This window comes from Typha angustifolia, chromosome 1 (genome assembly GCF_048772165.1).
Source record: "Typha angustifolia cultivar Huaian chromosome 1, ASM4877216v1, whole genome shotgun sequence".
Classification (NCBI taxonomy): Eukaryota; Viridiplantae; Streptophyta; class Magnoliopsida; order Poales; family Typhaceae; genus Typha; species Typha angustifolia.
Window position 1 is genome coordinate 11,319,088 of NC_133239.1, and position 18,643 is coordinate 11,337,730.

The 18,643-nt window shown below is 39.3% G+C and overlaps 4 protein-coding genes across 5 annotated transcripts; 2 read left to right on the forward strand and 2 right to left on the reverse strand.

Annotated features, from left to right (window-relative positions):
• Positions 1–1,199: 1,199 nt before the first annotated feature.
• LOC140776461 (protein SRC2-like) lies at positions 1,200–2,586 on the forward strand. The gene has a single exon (XM_073120215.1). It carries the CDS (start codon positions 1,406–1,408, stop codon positions 2,408–2,410), a length of 1,005 nt encoding a protein of 334 aa, XP_072976316.1. The 5' UTR covers positions 1,200–1,405; the 3' UTR covers positions 2,411–2,586.
• Positions 2,587–3,899: 1,313 nt separating this feature from the next.
• Positions 3,900–10,002, forward strand: LOC140776240 (calnexin homolog). Its single transcript, XM_073119914.1, has 7 exons — positions 3,900–3,956; positions 4,079–4,166; positions 4,260–4,329; positions 7,830–8,959; positions 9,079–9,150; positions 9,356–9,472; positions 9,563–10,002. Exons 2-7 carry the CDS (start codon positions 4,083–4,085, stop codon positions 9,716–9,718), a joined length of 1,629 nt encoding a protein of 542 aa, XP_072976015.1. The 5' UTR covers positions 3,900–3,956; positions 4,079–4,082; the 3' UTR covers positions 9,719–10,002.
• Positions 10,003–10,449: 447 nt separating this feature from the next.
• On the reverse strand, positions 10,450–11,421 carry LOC140764925 (uncharacterized). The gene has a single exon (XM_073103794.1). It carries the CDS (start codon positions 11,291–11,293, stop codon positions 10,610–10,612), a length of 684 nt encoding a protein of 227 aa, XP_072959895.1. The 5' UTR covers positions 11,294–11,421; the 3' UTR covers positions 10,450–10,609.
• A 2,344-nt stretch (positions 11,422–13,765) lies between these two features.
• On the reverse strand, positions 13,766–18,602 carry LOC140764888 (uncharacterized). 2 transcript variants are annotated; one of them, XM_073103755.1, is made up of 13 exons: positions 18,346–18,602; positions 18,003–18,095; positions 17,809–17,922; positions 17,493–17,717; positions 17,328–17,410; positions 17,118–17,218; positions 16,354–16,477; positions 16,129–16,283; positions 15,868–16,004; positions 15,605–15,775; positions 15,289–15,513; positions 14,825–15,058; positions 13,766–14,140 (listed from the first exon to the last, which is right to left on the reverse strand). In XM_073103755.1, the coding sequence occupies exons 1-13, from the start codon at positions 18,460–18,462 to the stop codon at positions 14,021–14,023; spliced, it is 1,899 nt and encodes a 632-aa protein (XP_072959856.1). In that variant the 5' UTR covers positions 18,463–18,602; the 3' UTR covers positions 13,766–14,020. The 2 variants fall into 2 exon arrangements, with proteins under 2 accessions (XP_072959856.1, XP_072959937.1); XM_073103836.1 differs by lacking the exon at positions 18,003–18,095.
• Between the last annotated feature and the right edge of the window lie 41 nt (positions 18,603–18,643).

Consider the following 18,643-nt stretch of genomic DNA (forward strand, 5'->3'; position numbering starts at 1 on the left):
AATTAAAAAGAAAACTTGTACGCAATGACTACTTGTCTCAGATGTTACTATTGGTGAATTGACTGATTAATTTTCTGGTTTTACTGCTAAATACTTGACAAAATAACTTATCATAGTTTTCTTATCTTGGAAAAGTTTTTTCTTCTGAAGTTTAGAGAGAGACTGAAGTTTATGAATTTTGAATCAGGAACTGGTTTCCTATTACTATTGACTATGTAAACATCTTGAATTTGTTATTTCCAACAAGCAAATTTACATTACTCTGATGATCAAAAGAGTGGATTGATGTGAAAACATTATTGTTCTTAATGCGACATATTGCCACTTGAGCCCTCCGTTTGTCAGGAATTCACCTCAATGCGGTTTGTGTATGCTCATATTTTGTTCCAGTATCTTTTCCTGCGGTTACCTATTTGTGAGAACAAATTTATCTTTTGCTAAGAGTAAATCAACAGTAGCACAAGGAACAAATTCCACCTGATTTATTTTATCTTCTAGAATTGGATCCTATCCACTATATACCTTATAAATAGTCTTATGTGTGTAGAGAAAGGAGCAAACGAATAAATTCTTCTTAAACAGTGTACAGTATATAAGATTTAGTCCATCAGCATGCCTTAGTTTTAAGATAAATAATACTCTGTATATCAATACGTCAAGTCTACCAGGTTATGGAAACGGTCGGTTTGATTAAGGTCGATAAGAAACAACTAAATGTTTGGTACGAAAATCTTGAATCACTACCTCGATCTTCACACAAGCATTAATAGCTCATTGATTCAGCTATGCTCCAATGCAGCTTAGAGAGGAGATTGTTCTCATGTGATATCTGCGCCTTTCCCTGACCGGGTATGTTTCAAGATCGCCTGAAACTACTCTGCATCGAGTTATATATTTGGAGTTAACTATTAAAAATTAAAATTACTTTTATATTATTTTTTATATATTTCTCTTAGTTAAGCATATATTTATTAAAGTATTGACACTTAATTTTGAAAAAGTAATTATCAGAGTATCTAATGTAAATAACAATGTTTTAAGTACAGAGACAAAGTGTATACACGGAAAAAAAAGGATATAAAATTGAAGTAATTTCGTGATGGTATCCTCACGGTTTGTTTCCGTTGGAGACTAGTTCTTCCTATTGTTAACCTCATCATATCATCCTGGTCAACAATGAGACTGTTTCGAACGACGATACCATTAACTTCTCCCATAACCCGCGTCAAGAAATCTCCCCTCCTTTCCCAGAAACGAAGCTCCCCCCTCTATATAACAATTTCTTACACAACTATTTCGAAATCAAATCCGAACTGTTTCTCATCGCGACAAAACCAACGAGAAGAGAAAGGGAGAAATCTAAGAAATCGAGATAAAGAGAGAGAGAAAGAGAGATTTAAGAGGGATGGATAAGCGATCGATCCATTTGAAGAGGATATCGTGCAAAGGGGTCAAATCCTTCCTCCCCATACAGAAACCCTCGCTCTACGCCGCCGTCTCCGTCAGATCCGATGCCAAGCAGCGTCACTCTTACCAGAAGACCGCCGTCGACCAGAAAGGCGGGGAGAACCCGGAGTGGGAACAGCCGATCCTACTCTACCTTGACTCCGGATCCGATATCCCTAACCCGGATCTTATCCTCCATTTCGACCTCAAGGACCGTGTTACCATCCTCGGCGACAAGCTCGTCGGTGTCGTCCGCGTGCCCATCTCCAATCTCGTGGCCGACGGATATGTCCACCACGTCAGCTACCAGGTGAAGTCCCCGGACGGCAAGCCTAACGGTTTCCTTAACTTCTCGTACAAGATGGGGGATCCAGAGGTTCCGGAACAGGATCCTCGGGCTCAGCCCTTGTCGAACCCGAAGCCCAATTGCCAGCCTGCGATACCGGCGTCGGGATCCGCTTACCCACCGTTGACACTGGGGGATCTCATGGGGGTCCACTTCCCTCCGCCGGCCCCGGGTTTGGAGTATTACCCGCCTATCGAACAGGCGGCGAGTTCTTATCCACCGGAGCCACCGGTTAGTGGAGGTTTCTATCCTACGCCGAGTTATTATCCACCAACGGCGCCTGTTAGTAGCGGGTACTATCCTACGCCGACTTGTTATCCACCGGAATCGTCAGCCTCCGGCGGACTCTATCCTGCGCCGGGTTTTTATCCGCCGCAAACGCCGGTTTCTGTTGGGCTTTATCCTACGCCGTGTTTATATCCATCGGAAACGCCGGCCAGTGGCGGGTCCTATTCTACGCCCAGCTATTATCCACCTCCACCGGAGTTGCCGATTACTGGTGGGTGGTATCCTCCGCTGGGTAGTTATCCGCCTCATAACACGAGCGGTTGCTATAATGCGCCGCCGGATTCTTGCCGGTACCAGGCGGAGGGATGGAACAGTCGGTGTTCCTATTGAGACACGTGTCAGAGACGTAGTGCTGCAACCTGGGCTGCAGACGATCTGAACCCGGAGTTCGAGAAGCTTCGGTGAATTCTATTAATTTGGACTTGTGTATATAGAGACTAGTAGACGAAAGTTCGTTTGGTGGGACTTGGTAATTATATTAAAAAGAAAGAAAGAAATTTACTCTATGTGCTTTCCTAATTTTGTGATATGAATTGATTACTATACCATTATACTGTTTAAATCTTATCGAATACCATATATATATATATATATGGGGCTGTGAAGCTTGTTGAGCAGCTTGAGCTCGGCTCGATCAAACCCAACCAAGCCGTTGAAATCAACTCAAAAAATTCTATCACCCTCGTGATCATACCATTGCCTCCTCCTTACCAGCTACTGCATACATCAAACTGTAAGAAACATTATTATTATTTGGGCCACAACATGTTAATCACTAATCTAATGTGAACTATACTAACCCCTAATTGGTTGGATTACTTTCTTGCTTATAATAATGGGTAGCGTATTTGATCTAATCATTTCAATGTTCTGCAATTGATATTTTGCACTTCCAAAATTAACTTCGTGTCAAGTGGATCATATTTGTGGTCCTTAGGAATTTACTGGAATGATATGCAGAAGAATGACAGGAGAAGTGGAAGGCCAGCATTGCAAAATAATGGCATTATTTTGGACAAACTGCACAACGTGCACTAAAAAGAACAGTGACTCTAGTTTGCAAATTATAAGAGTTTCGTGCCAAGTTGCTAAATTATAAGTAAATTGATAATTTGCAAGTAAGCCTTTCAATCGGTTGAAACTCAATTGAATTGTTATTTTTTGTAAGTTCCTTCTTTTTTTTTTATTGGCCACTATACAACCCAATTTAAAGAATGATTTAACAGTCTTATTATTAAGAGATAATTATGCAGATCCTTGAACTATACCTCTTTTATATATATATATATATAAATTTATTTATTTTAATTTTTACAACACATTGATCTCGTTAATTATATTAACCATTTGTAATATTGAGTTTTATTTTTGGAATACTTTAATCTAGCACATAGACTTTCTCATTTATTTTTTATCACACAATACCTATCAATTTAAGATCTTTTAGGACACTATTTATTTTTATTTTAGAGAAAAGAAAGAAGAAACATTGATGATGAAATTGCTATTTAGTATTATTTTGTTAGCATCATGGGAATTATATATATATATAGTTTAGAGGGTTATTGTGTACTTGGGAGGTGCATTTTGAGAAGTGCAATAATTTGGGGGATCTTTGTGTAATTATCCTCATTTGGTGGGACCGTGGGAGGGATCAACTTTTAAAATCCTAATATGCAACTAACCCACCTTCTAATCATCAAGTGGAGGCAACGAGGGAGATCGGCTACGTGTCGCGCTCCCATTGGTGGCCTCGACGTGGCCCCTGTTGTGATTGGACGAAACAAGTCACTAACGACCTTTCTTAAGTTCTTATTACTCCCACCCTTTCCGCGCACCGAAGGGAAGCCCCATAGAGATATAGAAGCTATCCCGGGTATCTCTGCCGTTGATTTATTATCGTAGGATCGTATCCGTCCATTCTTCTTCTTCTCCCTCACCTAGGGCTTTTGCGATCCGATCTCACATTTTCCTTGATCTGTCGTTCTCATCATCTAGGGTTATGATGGGAAGGAGGCAACTCGCGTCGCAGCTCCTTCTGGTCTTGATCTCTTCACTCACACTCCAGATCTGGGCTTCGGACCCGGTAACTTTTCTCTTCGATGCCGATTTGGTGTCATTTCCCCCGTTTCTGCGTAATCTGTGGTCCTAATTTGAAGGATTCGTTGGCTTGTTTCAGTTGTTCTACGAATCGTTCGACGAGGCCTTCGATGGGCGGTGGACTGTCTCAGAGAAGGATGATTACCAAGGTAAAACTTTTGACCACATTGTCATTTGTCACTGTAGTGGAAAAGCATGGGACTTTCGTCTTGATGGAAGTGTAGTTGCGTAAAGATCTCATCTTTTTGGTCCGATCTTTGCGTTTCCGGATCTTTGTGAACCGTAATTTTTTTGTTTTGCGAGATCCATGACAGATCGATAATATTTACGAGTTGATGAATTCAACTTAGCGTAAAGGTAAACTGGCCTTTTCTGTTTTGCTAGTACTGTTCTTTGACGATCTGTTGATAAGAGATGGTGAATGCATATTAGCAATTTAGACAGTAGTTGACAAGATGGTCACTCACCTGTGCTGTTCCTGCCCAAGTTGCTAAATTTGCATTCTAAATTTTCAACCATTGATCCAACGGTCCGTGTTGAACAGTGAGCTGTATATTTCTAATGGTGGGGGCTGTTCTCATGCAATGACCTTTAGGACTGTTGGATCTGTGCTGTGAGTAAGATTAGTCTTCTTATTCTGTTATTTGAAAAAAATCAGTAGTCCATGATCTAATTCTTGATAAGTGTGAATATTAGTGTGGTTAAAAATACTTCAATGCATTCAGTTAGTCACTAGTAATCTTGTTGATCACATAATCGAGAACAAATGGGTAAAAATCCTTTACAATGAATAAAAGGAATGGGTATGTAGGACAGGAAGCTGTACTTGAGTACTTGTTAAATTGTAGTGTTGAGATTCGTTCTTGAAGAAACCTTTTCTGCAAGAAACAATTACCAGTAATTATTGATACTAGTTGAAAGGGTGATCTAAACTATTGTCCAACTGTTTTTATAGATCAATGAGAATTTCCTACCTGGAGGTTTGGAATACCTGTTTTACAATTAAGATCAATTGGTCAAGCTGAGGATGTTGGTCAAACTGTTCAACCTTTTCTGTAAGAGACAAGCACTAGTAATTATTGGTACAGTTAGTTGAAAGGTTGATCTATACTTCAGTCTAACTTTTCTCATAGATCAAAGAGAATTTCCTATTCGGGAGTTTGAATAGCTGTTTTACAATTAAGGCCCGCTTGTCAAGCTTAGGATGTGGGCTAGATGCTTGACAGTATTATGAATGTGGTTGTTATTTGGTAGATAAATGTGGATGAAAGAACAAGTATATTAGAGAGAGTCAAACTTGTATTTTTGTAATGTTTTGAAAATCAAATGTGCGTTATGAACAGTCACCCCACCACATAGCACAAGACAAAAGGTGGGCTCTAAAGCGGTATAGCATTTTAGTATACAAAACAGAAGATAGCTATGTATGATATATAAAATATACTAATATAGCATATATAACCTTATTAGTAGTGCAACATACAACCCCAACGGCAAAATATCACAATTTACAAATATGCATATATGTATATATATATACATGTATTTTATTAATGCATTTAAAAGAACTTGATAATAGTGGGTGCATATTAGCTAGTGTGAGGGATATATAAAACAACGAATGAGCACATGGCCTTTTATAAGCCAATGAGAGGGAGAGAAAAAAACAGAGGGAAAGAAAATAAAATTAAATGAAGTGGTGGTTCGGTTCCCAACATGAGAAAAGGAAAGAAAAAATAAAGAAAGTGGTGGTTCCCAATGTTAGAAAGAGAATGAGGAGAAAATAAAGAAAGTGGTGGTTCTCAATGTGAGAGAGAAAGAAAAGAAAATAAGGGAAGTGGTGGTTCCTAACTTTAGAGAGACAAAGAAAAGGAGAAAAAAAGTAGTGAAGAAGAGGAGGAAGAGGAGGACAAGGGAAGAAGAAGGTTAAGCACTTGACGGCCCATCAATTCCGCTTGTCGCTGCTTGCTGCCACTTGGTTCTACCAAAGTGGGCTGCCTGGTCCATCGAGCCTACCTCGTAGGCCCAATGGCCAATCTACCTCTGCTCTGCCAAAGCAGCTGTTTTGGCCGCTTTTTAAAACACTGATATTTTGCAATGGAACCCATGCAATCACTATGAATTGAGTTGTGTTAGTCTTTTAATGGTAGTGACGAGAGGTTGTGATCTTGGGACCAAACCTAAGATGTATCAATATCTCAGTTTGTCTTAGATGTGCTGTATAGAGGGTTACTTACAAGGTGTTTTGGCTTACATGTCATCATGCACTTGTTCACCTCTCCTCTAGGCAAAATTCTCCTAAGATGTCTTACTTTGCATGGGCAAGGTGTACAAGGTGTGAGCATCTATTGCATGAAGAAGGATGTGACTAGTAAACATCTAGAATTAATGTTCACCCTTTATATGAAGTATCAGTTTCTTCAGTGATATTCCTTTCATGAAAAAATTAGCGGGTTTAAATTATGCTACTGTAGGTTTTTGCTCCAAGGATAGATGATATCTTGCATAAGCTTATTATCCGTGAAGAAACTACTGACAGAAATCTCCATTGGAGATGTATTTCATTTTGTTTGTTCAATATATGCCTATCTAATTTATAGGGCACATTTTAGAAAGTCTGAAAATTTCAATCAGAAATATTGAAACAACAAACTGTGTCAATGACTCAATGTTAAATGGCACATTTCACAAATGTTTTAATTTATAATTGCAAATATAAAGTGGCTGTACTTCATGGGTATAAATGTCAGGCACATTCTTTATGCACGAAGGTCGGGCCGAATAGACAACACTTTTCGAGAAGCTTGTTCAAGTAGAGTATGGCTTGTTCTTTTTTCTTCTTCTTCTTTTTTTGAGAAGCTTACAATTTGAAAGCATATTTTAAGTTTCTTGAACAATATAGTTACTTGTTATTTAAGTTCAATAATAAACTGAAAAACAACTTAACTAGCAATTTAATGGTAAAAACTAGCTATTATATATGCTCATTACATATTGATATGAATGAAAGCATTTGGCTGAAAGTGTTATAGCAGCTATGTATGACATGGTCACAGGAGTTTGTTAAACATCAGGTGTAGAGATCATGCATGCAATGAAAACCACAGCGATCGATCGTATCTAAGGAAGTGACTTAAAATTCTGGATTAGTAACCTTGAGATTGTGCTGTTGCCTGATGGGCAATTTCTAACATGTGTTTCTTTAATGTATTTTACTTCTACAGAGTGAGTAATCATATGAATGTTAGAGATTAAATACGAGCAAGAAATCCATTCTAGAATTCAGAGACAATATGAAAGTATTGCTGGACGTATGGGATAACGAAAGCAGTGGCACCTATCCTTCCTATATGGATTGGAAAAATCACTCCTGGTGGTTTCTTTTACTATATCAATAGGGATGGTATTGTTTCTAATGGAAGCAGTGGAATGCACCTATCATATATTGTTGAGCTCTTTTGGTGTTCCTATTATTGTTAGGCTAGTTTTATTTTGCCAACAATGTGTGACTGCTACTATGACTTGGATATCAGTGTTGTTATCCTTGTATAGAAACTCAGATCTACTTTTTTGGTCCAACTTTGAATTGATTCCCATTTACTTCCTTGAATTATCGGCAGCCCAGTTCATCAACATTTTTCTATTTCAGGTGTATGGAAACATTCCAAGAGTGATGGACATGAAGATTTTGGGCTCCTTGTGAGTGAGAAGGCAAAGAAGTATGCAATAGTCAAAGAAGTTGACAAGCCAATCAGTCTGAAGGATGGGACCATTGTTCTGCAGTCTGAAGTACGGCTTCAGAATGGTCTTGAATGTGGAGGTGCATATCTTAAGTATCTCCGTCTTCAGGAGGCTGGATGGACTCCCAAGGGTTTTGACAATGAGTCTCCTTACAGTATCATGTTTGGACCTGACAAGTGTGGTTCAACAAATAAGGTGCATTTCATCTTTCAGCACAAGAACCCTAAGACTGGAAAATTTGTTGAGCATCATCTCAAGTTTCCTCCATCCGTACCATCTGACAAGCTCTCTCATGTTTACACTGCAATCTTGAAACCTGATAATGAGTTGAAGATACTAATAGATGGCGAAGAAAAGAAAAAGGCAAATTTCTTGTCTGCTGATGATTTTGAGCCTGCACTCATCCCACTCAAGACTATCCCTGACCCTGATGATAAGAAGCCGGAGGACTGGGATGAGAGGGCCAAAATTCCGGATCCCGATGCTGTAAAACCTGATGACTGGGATGAAGATGCCCCTATGGAAATTGAGGATGAGGAAGCTGTTAAGCCAGAAGGATGGTTGGATGATGAGCCTGAGGAAATCGATGATCCTGATGCCACCAAACCAGAAGATTGGGATGACGAGGAGGATGGAGAATGGGAGGCACCTAAGATTGACAACCCAAAGTGTGAAGCAGCACCTGGGTGTGGGGAGTGGAAGAGGCCCATGAAGAGGAACCCTGCTTATAAGGGAAAATGGCATGCTCCTCTAATTGACAATCCCAACTACAAGGGAATCTGGAAACCACAGGAGATTCCTAATCCTGACTATTTTGAGCTTGACAAACCAGACTTTGAGCCAATTGCAGCTGTCGGCATTGAGATTTGGACGATGCAGGATGGCATTTTGTTTGATAATATTTTGATATCTGATGATGAGAAGGTTGCGGGGTCTTATCGGGATAATGCATGGAAGCCCAAATACGAAGTTGAGAAGGAAAAGCAGAAGGCTGATGATGAAGCTGCAGGTCTGTCAGATGGGCTTTCTGGTTTCCAGGTGATGCCTCTCATGTGCTTCTATCAATTATGAAATTTTTTTAAGTAATGCTGTACATTCTGTATATGTACACCTGCTTGAAGATGGTATTGCTTCTAACTATTGTATGGTTATCGCAGAAGAAGGTGTTTGATGTTCTTTACAAGTTAGCAGATATTCCTTTCCTGGCGGCATACAAGATCAAAATTATTGTAAGTATTAAGTTATGTTTAATTTTTTTGCATTAAAGGACTGCTTGGCTTTGAGATATTATCTGATATTCCTTTTCACTTTAACTAATTGATAGATGATACTGCCTTGGTTTTAATTTTTTTGTCTCAAATACTTTCAGATTGGCAGTTTTATTTCATTTGTTTGCCTCTCCTTTTTTATCATTCGGAGTCTTCTGTATTGCAGGATGTCATAGAGAAGGGAGAGAAACAACCTAACCTGACAATCGGAGTTCTGGTATCAGTAGTCGTCGTTCTTTTAACTCTGATTTTCAGAATTTTGTTTGGTGGGAGGAAGCCAGCAGTAAGTCATTCAGCTTGTTAAAGTTCTTCCTTTTTCTTTTCTATCATGTTCTAAGCAAACCCTTACAATTTTTCTCTTGGCTTGTTGCAGGCTCCAGCTAAAACCACCACTACTGAATCTAAGACTGCCACGACTGCTGAGACTGACGTCCCTGGAACCAGCGCTGGTAAAGAAGAGGATGAGAAAGAGGAGGACGAGAAAGAGGACGCATCTGCCCCACGTAGGAGGTCCAGGAGGGAGACTTAGTATAGATAGATCTTCAATTTTGGAAGTAGAATTTCCGGTATTATGTGCCTTTTAATCTTTAGTGTTTTGAGTGTATATGAAATCCTGATCATCTTTCTCCGGTCACAACTCACAAACGATCAGGAATATTTAGATGTTATTTTACCCCAAGAGGATGGTCTGTTTGGTTAAACCTAACAAACAATGCAATGTTTTAGCAAGTTGAGGTGTAATCTTAGATTGCATAAAGAATCTTATGGATTGACCATCCTATTTGTATTATTTAAGAATTTGTTGTTTTTTTACATCGGTCTGGTGGATCTTTGTAAGCCACTGGGGCAAGAATTTGTTAGACATGATATATGATTTGCCGCTTTGATCTGCCTGCGGGAGAAGCTTACTATCCAAATGGTATACCCCTGTGCTTACCCACCAGTTGAAGCGGTAGCGTATCAACTGTAGAATTCAAAAGTTAATTGGTAACTCGGATTTGTAGGTCAGGAAAAGTTCATATATATATATATATATATATATATATATATATAAACTCAGAGTGTGCATCTCTGATTTTTCTTCTGAGAGACTTAAACTTTTTCTTAATCCTCCTTCAAACTCGTCTTAAGTTGGGCACCCAACAGAAAGTAGTCCTCTTTCAAACAACTATTTTGTCTGCAGGAACTAACGAGGGCCAGTTAAACTAAACTCATACTATTTGTTTAAGTATCAAAGTAACGTTACTTACCCCATCCACATAAAGCCATCATACTTTACAGATTCAAACTTACAAACTAGACCCTCCACTAAATACATCTTCTAAGACTTGAAATAGGAAAGAGCCCAAATTAGTTTTTTTTTTGGGTTAAAAAATGCCTTGAGAGAAGACAAAATTAAAAATAAGAAAAGAGCTTCGTATTAATCGATCCCTTCGATCCGCCTCCTCCATAACCCAGTAAAGAAGTTGCCTCTCCTCTTCCTCGTCTCGTACTCCCTTATTGTCTCCAGTTTTGGCTTCCACTGCTTCGCTCTACTTCCCACCAGCTCCTTATACTCCTTCTCCAACTCCTCCGTGCCACAAATCCGACTCCAACTCTTCCCTTCTTCCTCCCCCTCCTCTTCTTTAATGAACTCGTCGCGGACTCTTATCTGAAGCGTACCCGACGCCGTCTTCTCTATCTCAAACGGCCTCAACTTTGTACAGTTATTTTTAGTGTTACCGGCGCCGGCTTTTTTATTACTGGACAGGAGTAAGGCGGAGGCGAGGGAGACGAAGGAGAGCACGGAGTGGAAGAAGTGGGAGGGGAGGAGGAAGTACGAGTGCCCCGGCTGGAGCAGATCCCGCGGGGAGAGGGCGGGGACCTTTTGCCCAATGTAGAAGGAGTCGGACCGGCAGATGAGGTGCTGCGGGAACTCCTGCATCAGATCCGCGGCCGACACCTGGCGGTGGTAGAGGCGGACGCGGCCGTCCGAGCCGACAAGCCGGGCCGGCTTGAGGCCCCGGTTGGTGTGCTGTGGGGCAGGATGACACGTGGCTGGCTTGGAGTGGAAGCACCAGGGGAGCGCGGGAAGGGTTCGCGTGTACTTGTTCAATATGCCCATGGATCGATCTCTTTGCTTGGCTCGATCACTCCATGAAGCCTCGTGTGTTACGTAGAGAAAGAGAGCGAGAGAGAGAAAAGAGAAAGAAGCCAAGAGGCCAAAAATAGAAGAAGAAGAAGCTGGCTGGAGACGAAGAGGAGATTGGAGAAGTTGATCGAGATGAGATGAGATGAGATAAGAGTAATATATAGAATACAGGATGGTTGGTGACGTACGTCCATTGGAGAAAGGCAGAGTCATGTGAAGGCTTTTATTCATTCTTTTATATTTTCGATAAGACGTAAGCACCCAAGCCGAGTCTCAAGGTATTTTTCGGCAATAATAATTTTAGTAAATATTCAACTTAAATGAGGAGCCCAAGAGAAGAGAAGAGAAGAGAAGAGAGGGGGAGAGAGAATGATTAAAGTAATAATTATTTAATAAAAGTGGTATATATTTTACGCACAAATGTTAATTAGACGAGAGAAAGAAAAAATACTTTAGGGGAATAAACTACCATTTTAAAAACTAAATCAATTTAAACTACGTTTGGCATATAAGTTTATTTATTTTTCTGTATTATTTCGTTGTGGATAGGTTGGAAGTTTGACATTTTTGACTAATTTCGTCTTTATTTCTTGCAAGGTCTTACGTTCTCCATTGTGGATTGTGCGTCTAATTAATAATTATATATAGTTTGTTGATCCGAATCTCTAGAAGCCATCAATAGACCGTCGTTTTTCTAGATAGGCTGCGAGGAGGCGATAGAATTAGTATTTTATTTGGGAGCATATGTTAACTGTTGTACAAAGTTCCCACAATCAGGGCTGTTGAGAATCCGCTCTAGTTTTGAGAATATTCCGCCCATATACGACCAAAATCTGATGTTAGATTCGGGTTTCAAAGTGAGGCGCTCGGTCCTGTTTGGACTTCGGATAGACCCGGTCCAACTTAATCTTTTTCGGTTAGGTCTATGACCTCTATAACGTTATTGTAGTCTACACTTTATAATTTAACGAATATGTATAAAAAACACTATGTGTTAGATTTAAATTAACACCGTAAGAATATTCCATTAGATAGAGATATTTTATTTCTAAAATAACTAAAATACCTCCAATATGACTTGGTTAAAATATTTTTATAATTTTTCTTAATATAATTAATTTAACGCAGAGATTTAATTAAGTTTAACTAACTGATTTAATGACAAAGTATTTTTTACACATATTTAATAAATTATATGGCTTAATTTATAAATTAGTAAAAATATAATATATAAACTATAATTTTATTAAGACAGAATATTATATGTAAATTCTCAACAAAAAGTATTCAAAAAAGCTAAAATCTTTACTTAAGTTTGGCTCTTTTCTAGATGCCGAACCTTCTAGATTATGTGGGTCTCATACCACCACTTATAGCTGGAATTCCACAAATGGCATGCATTGCTGCAGCTAAAGAAGAAAAAGGATTGATTCCAATTGGATTTAGGATCTCAGCCGCCTTTACACTTAGTCAAGCCATTTCAGTGGCCCAAGGATATAAAACTCTCATTAGGTTTGAGTTGGGTCTGGTCTGGTGGGAGAGAGTAGTAAGTAAAGTGGGTGTTAGGTTTGCTTGTGGTTGTGGTTGTGGTTGTGGAGTAGCAGCACTAGTTTTAAGACAATTTCTTTTGGGGTGTTTGACCACTTAAAGACATAAAGAAAGCTCGGAGCACTAGACGTAGAGTAACACCCGGATGAGAAGTTCTATCCACAGGACTCCATTGCACGAGGGGTTATCTCCATTAAAAGAAGACACTAATAACCATTTGTTTGATAGAGAGAGAGAGAGAGAGAGAGAGAAGGCGATGCAAACGAGACAAAAACTCTAAATGTCCAAAAACATTCAAAACCTCGAAGCTTAAAGGCATCTTTTGAATTCCTATGTCTCTGCGAATAGAATCTCTTATCTTTTCTTTTTGGGTTTGCTTTCCTTTTCTTTTCTTTTTTCTACTTAGAATTGAACCCATGAGAGGGTGGCAAACTGACAACAATGGCAAGTCTCAAGGCTGCACCCACACCAATGTCTTGGTAGTAGAAAACTAAGGACATGGGGAAGAACACAGAGATGATGAACGTAGTTTAATCTTCAAGTACCAAATACATTCCTAGTGTTCAAAATCGTACAACAAGACTCGAGAGTATGTGCATTGTATGACATGTGGTGGTATTGGTTGCCTAGGGAGTTTTAATAGTAGCTCCCTGTGCTTTGTAGATACTCTGCTTCACTAAATCAATCACTACTTCAGCTAATTCCATGAATCTTGATGGTGTAGTCTAGCTCATCTCAGACCAATTAACAATGGCGATGATGTTGGTAGTATACCTTAATCTCATTTTATGGTTCAGAATTTCAGATTCAACATTCTTTTTGTTGAAGTGGAATAGTTCTCATATGCTTGGAGAAACAACCTCAAGGAAGACGAGAGAAAATCCACCGCAAGACATATGGATAACTTCTCCATGTTTTAGCTTAAAAAAAAAAGTTGAACTATTTTTGTTTTCGTGTACAGTAGCAGTACAGGACCTTCAACCAGAATGCAGAAATACAATTCAGTAGAGAAATACTCTTCCTGTTCCCAGACCTCTTAAGAAGCCCCTCATAAACAAACTTGATGAGAGGAAATCTAAGTGACGGTGAATCAAAGGTTTGTTGGCCAATTCTACACTTGGACCTAAACGAGACGTCTGCTTTGCAGGAAGTTTAGATATTAACAATATCTCCAATTGAGATCTTATCATTTTGGCCAAGATCATCGTCAATTGGCGGCCGCTGCTTGTGGTGATCGGTGACAGATTGGTACGCCATGCCTAGTGCAAGGGCCTGTATAAGATGCACAAACCAGTTTCATTGTTTATAACATAAATATATAAGCTAGTGATGGAAAAAGAAACTCAATTAATATTCCATGACCTATTAAACGACTTCAATTTAATGGAAATTGCACCAGAAAATTTTGACATCAGATACATCCAGTAGATAGTATACAGCTCAACTACATCGGTCCAGCTGCTATTATTGAGAACAGAAGTAAGCCCAAATGCTTATCAGTGACTCAACATGTACATATCTAAACACTCATTTCTATATAGTCATCAATTGCTTCTTAATTCCAAAAATTAAGATAGTAATGAGAAGTAAACGTTAAATCCATATCTTCCTTATATTTAAAGAGCAAAGAACAAGACAAAGGTCTCGATTATTCAACCATGTAAGGCTTCAGTTTTTAGCTGACATTAATTACCACCACCACCAAATTAATGGGCTGTTCAGGTTATAAAATATTCGAAAAAAGGTCCTTAGTCCAAAAGTAAGTAGAGATTGCGGTATGTCCATGTCTGCAAGTAAAAGATAATGAAAGAAAAAGACTTCTAACCATTATTAAAAATTCCACCATGCAAATACAAAACTCTTAGTTATTAGACAGTCTAAAACCACTACACCCTTCTCAAGTAGCAGCAGCAAAATCAGTATTAATATGAGAATTCCAAATGAAATAGAACTTACGATGTGATCATGATCAGGTGGCGCATATATGCCTGTCTGCATTGTGGTTCTCCGGTGGGTACCGCCTTTAGGTGGATCTTCAATGCTCTTAAAACCTGTCGGAACAACAACCACTGGTAAACCCACAAGATTTCCCAAGCAAACCAACTCCCAATCAGTGGCATTGCCGATGAATGCATCTACTGTGAAGCTCTGACGAACTTCACTGATCAATTTTCCTCGTGCTCTCTGTGCCTGCAGATGATAATTACTCATGTCAACAAATTAAAAAAAAAACGAGAATCACAACTCTATTCTTAACGTACGTAACCAAGTTAGCAGGAAGACAATAATATAAGAATGCAAGTACGAAAAATGCCAACTGTAACAACAAGATCCTTCTGTTTACGCTCGTTGACATCGAATCATAACTTATTCTGCTACTGACTCACACAGCTGTAGAGAAAGTATGTTGGCATATAAACCTGTAGATAGTCTACTGCAGGCACCAAGCGAGCACGACGAAGCTCCACTGGCCACTGGTCTTGGGCTTCGTAATCATCATCATGTCCTGCTCGTTGCCATCTGTCGAAGTGTGTCAGCATATCGACATCCATTGTAATATTAAGTATGGATTGAACTGATTCAACTGAGTATTCCAACTTGAAAGGAACAAGCTTAACACCCATTGAGGACAGAACATCAACCACCTGGCAAAAAAATTTAAACAGTAATAATTGACGCCAATTAAAGCAGATCAAGATGTTCCATTAACTTGATCAGACTAAGCAATGATTTCACCTCCATCTCAGCATTTTCAAGATAACCCACAGTGAGTTTTCTGATGTCAACATGAAATGGGTCCTCTAGAGCAACATGACGGGATGAGAGATCATCTGGATCCTTCCCACGGATGGCATCTATAACAATAGCACAGTCTGCTGCACTTCTGCAGAATGGACCAAGCTTATCCTGTTATACAAATTTCCATGTTAGCTCCAGTATCTTAAATGAAAACTAATAAATACACTGAGACCTCCTAGCATTGACAGGTGAGCTACTACCAAACTCTCAGATATGCTCATGACACCACTTCGCCCGACAGTCCCAAAGGTAGGGCGCAAGCAAGTTACTCCACAACGAGAAGCAGGGTATGTCAAAGACCCTGCCGTTTCTGAGCCAATTGCGAATGGAACCAAGCCTATTGCAAGTAAAAGAATGTTCTCAAAATAAATTGTTTTCTTCTATATAGATCTTGTGATTCTTCTAACGATTAACAAGAGATCTTGTTCTGAAATATTCATCGAGTTAGTTATAAGAAGGACCTGCAGAAGTGCTGGCTGCTGGTCCAGCGGATGAACCAGTGGAGAATTCGGCAATATTCCAAGGGTTCCGAGTTCTTCCGCCAAACCAAATATCATCATAAGCTAGTGATCCTGAAACAAGCTTCGCCACAAGGACAGCCCCTGAGGATTTCAGCCTAGCTAATACAGCGATTAGAAACATAGCTTGGAAACATTTGAGAGATATATGCTGAGTGCATGAAGTACCTTTTATAAACCCAAGCTTCTACGTTAAGAATTTGATCCTTGAATATCTTTGAACCCCATGTGGTCTTATAGTGGGGCACTGCTATTATATCTTTCAAACCATAAGGTATACCATGAAGAGGACCTATAGTTCAGATAAAGATATTAAGGTCATGTATGTTTCCTAATTATAGTTGTTCGAACAAATGGATCTGAAACCAACCAAATACATTAAATCTCAAACTCTTATGACATAGATAGTTGGATATATGACTATTAAAATGGCATAAACAGAAGTTGAATTAGCAATGACCAAACACTTGAAATTTTTATGTTGTCTATCAAGTTTCCCCTGTATGAGTATGACTATTCATAATGTTGACGGTAAATTTTTTCCTCTGTATGACATATATAGTTGGATATATGGCTATTCATACACATAGTCATGAAATAAGGAAGAGGCTAAAATTCCTCTGTAACTAGTCATTACTTGTTCTCCTGTAACTTACATTGAGATAGAGACCCCAATTGGACAGAATATTGGAACTTCAGAGAAACATTATCTGGATCTATCCTAGCACTAACCAGTTAAACAGGTGTATGTTCTTATCCAACTTATTCCTAATGCAAAAACTTACTAATCAATTGTACATTTTGAGACATTTTCAGCTTTACTGGAATGCTGATACCAACATGTCTGTCTAAAGAAGCAAAAAAGAACACGAATCACTCAGGACTGGAAAATTTGCCCTTGAAAACATAATCACTCAGGGAACTGAAATTACCCAAATATTTTCCTTGTGACAGCAACTCATCTGCCTCTGTTGCTTGCCTGTATGCTAAATCTTCAGTAAAAGAAATAACAGCTTCAAGGACATGATTGTACCTAATGAATTCCAGATTTACCTCATCAGTGTAAGAATTCTAATTTTAATCTGGCTACGAATTAAAGATATGCAAGATGCAAAATAGGTGAAATCGTCCGCCCCCCCCACCTCTTTAATCTGTGGATGAATATGTCAGTAAGTTCATGAGAAGTAATCTGCTTGGTCCTGATGAGTTCTCCAAGTTCGAGAATCTGGAAAATTATTGATTTAACTATGAGAACAAGAAGCTGCAATCTTTACATGTAGTAATTGTATGGCATCAGAATTCCTTACGGTCATAAAGGCGATATCATCATCCTTACTTGGTCTCCGGACTCCAGAGAGATGAGGGTAATCAAATTTCTTATCAAGGAGTGCAGCTTCATTGCCATTCCATGATGAATTGAATACTAGAACTGACGGATGATGCAATCCTCCATCTACGGAAGCAACCAACTTACGATTCACACTATAGGCAGGTATGTTAAATTCTTGTGCACCCTTTTCCATTTCTTGTAACTAAAAGAAGCAGAAGAAGGCAACTTAAACTTATCAAGAAGTAAAGGAAGGATGAGCAAATTATTCTGCAATTGAGAAATTTTATTACTACCTTGGAATTATTGAAAAAATTGGCATCAAAATACTTCATTGCATCCTTCAAGTCTGGCTCTGCGCTGACCTCTTTACTGATGGTATCTTTATCTGAAAGGGCCTCCTTTTTGACCTGAAAAGAAGAACAAGTAAGGACAAGTCCACGCTGAAGGAAATTAGGGAACAAATGAATGGAGTATACTATTTCCCAACCTTCCATATCTTATGGTATCCGGAAACACGGACATAAGAATAGCCATGGGCTTTATGCAACAAAGATAACCGTGCAACTTTTGACGAATTAGCCTGTGATTTCCATGTGCATGTTTGTTTTCTTACAAGATAATTCAGATAATTAATCAAGAAAATGCCACAAAAAAAAGGTCAACCGGACTCCGCACTAAACTCAAAAAGGCTTGAGCTTGAGTTTCATACATCTAGCTTCGTCAACCATGGTACATTGATAGATAGATAAATGTTAATCTTGGGCTTAAAAAGGAAGCAAGTATTAAGATTTGAAGGTAGAGAAAGAGAGAGAGACAGAGAGATCTCGTACCATTTTGGAGAGAGTTCCTGCGGTTGGAGGCGAGGCCACGACTAGGAGGGCAGTGGGGAGGGAGAGGAATAGGAGGAAAGAGAGGAAGAGTACACGTCGCAGACCTCCGCGACACATGGCGCCGCGGCGTACGGGATCCGTGTCGGTCGCGGTGTACGGGATGGATACACGAAGATAATTTTGATTCAGGAAGCTACTACACCCCTCCCTCTTCACCCGAGCCGGTCGAAGAAGTGGAGAAAGGGAAAGGTGGGTCAGTGGGTTAGTCTGGATGGTGATTCACACCAAGTTTGATTCG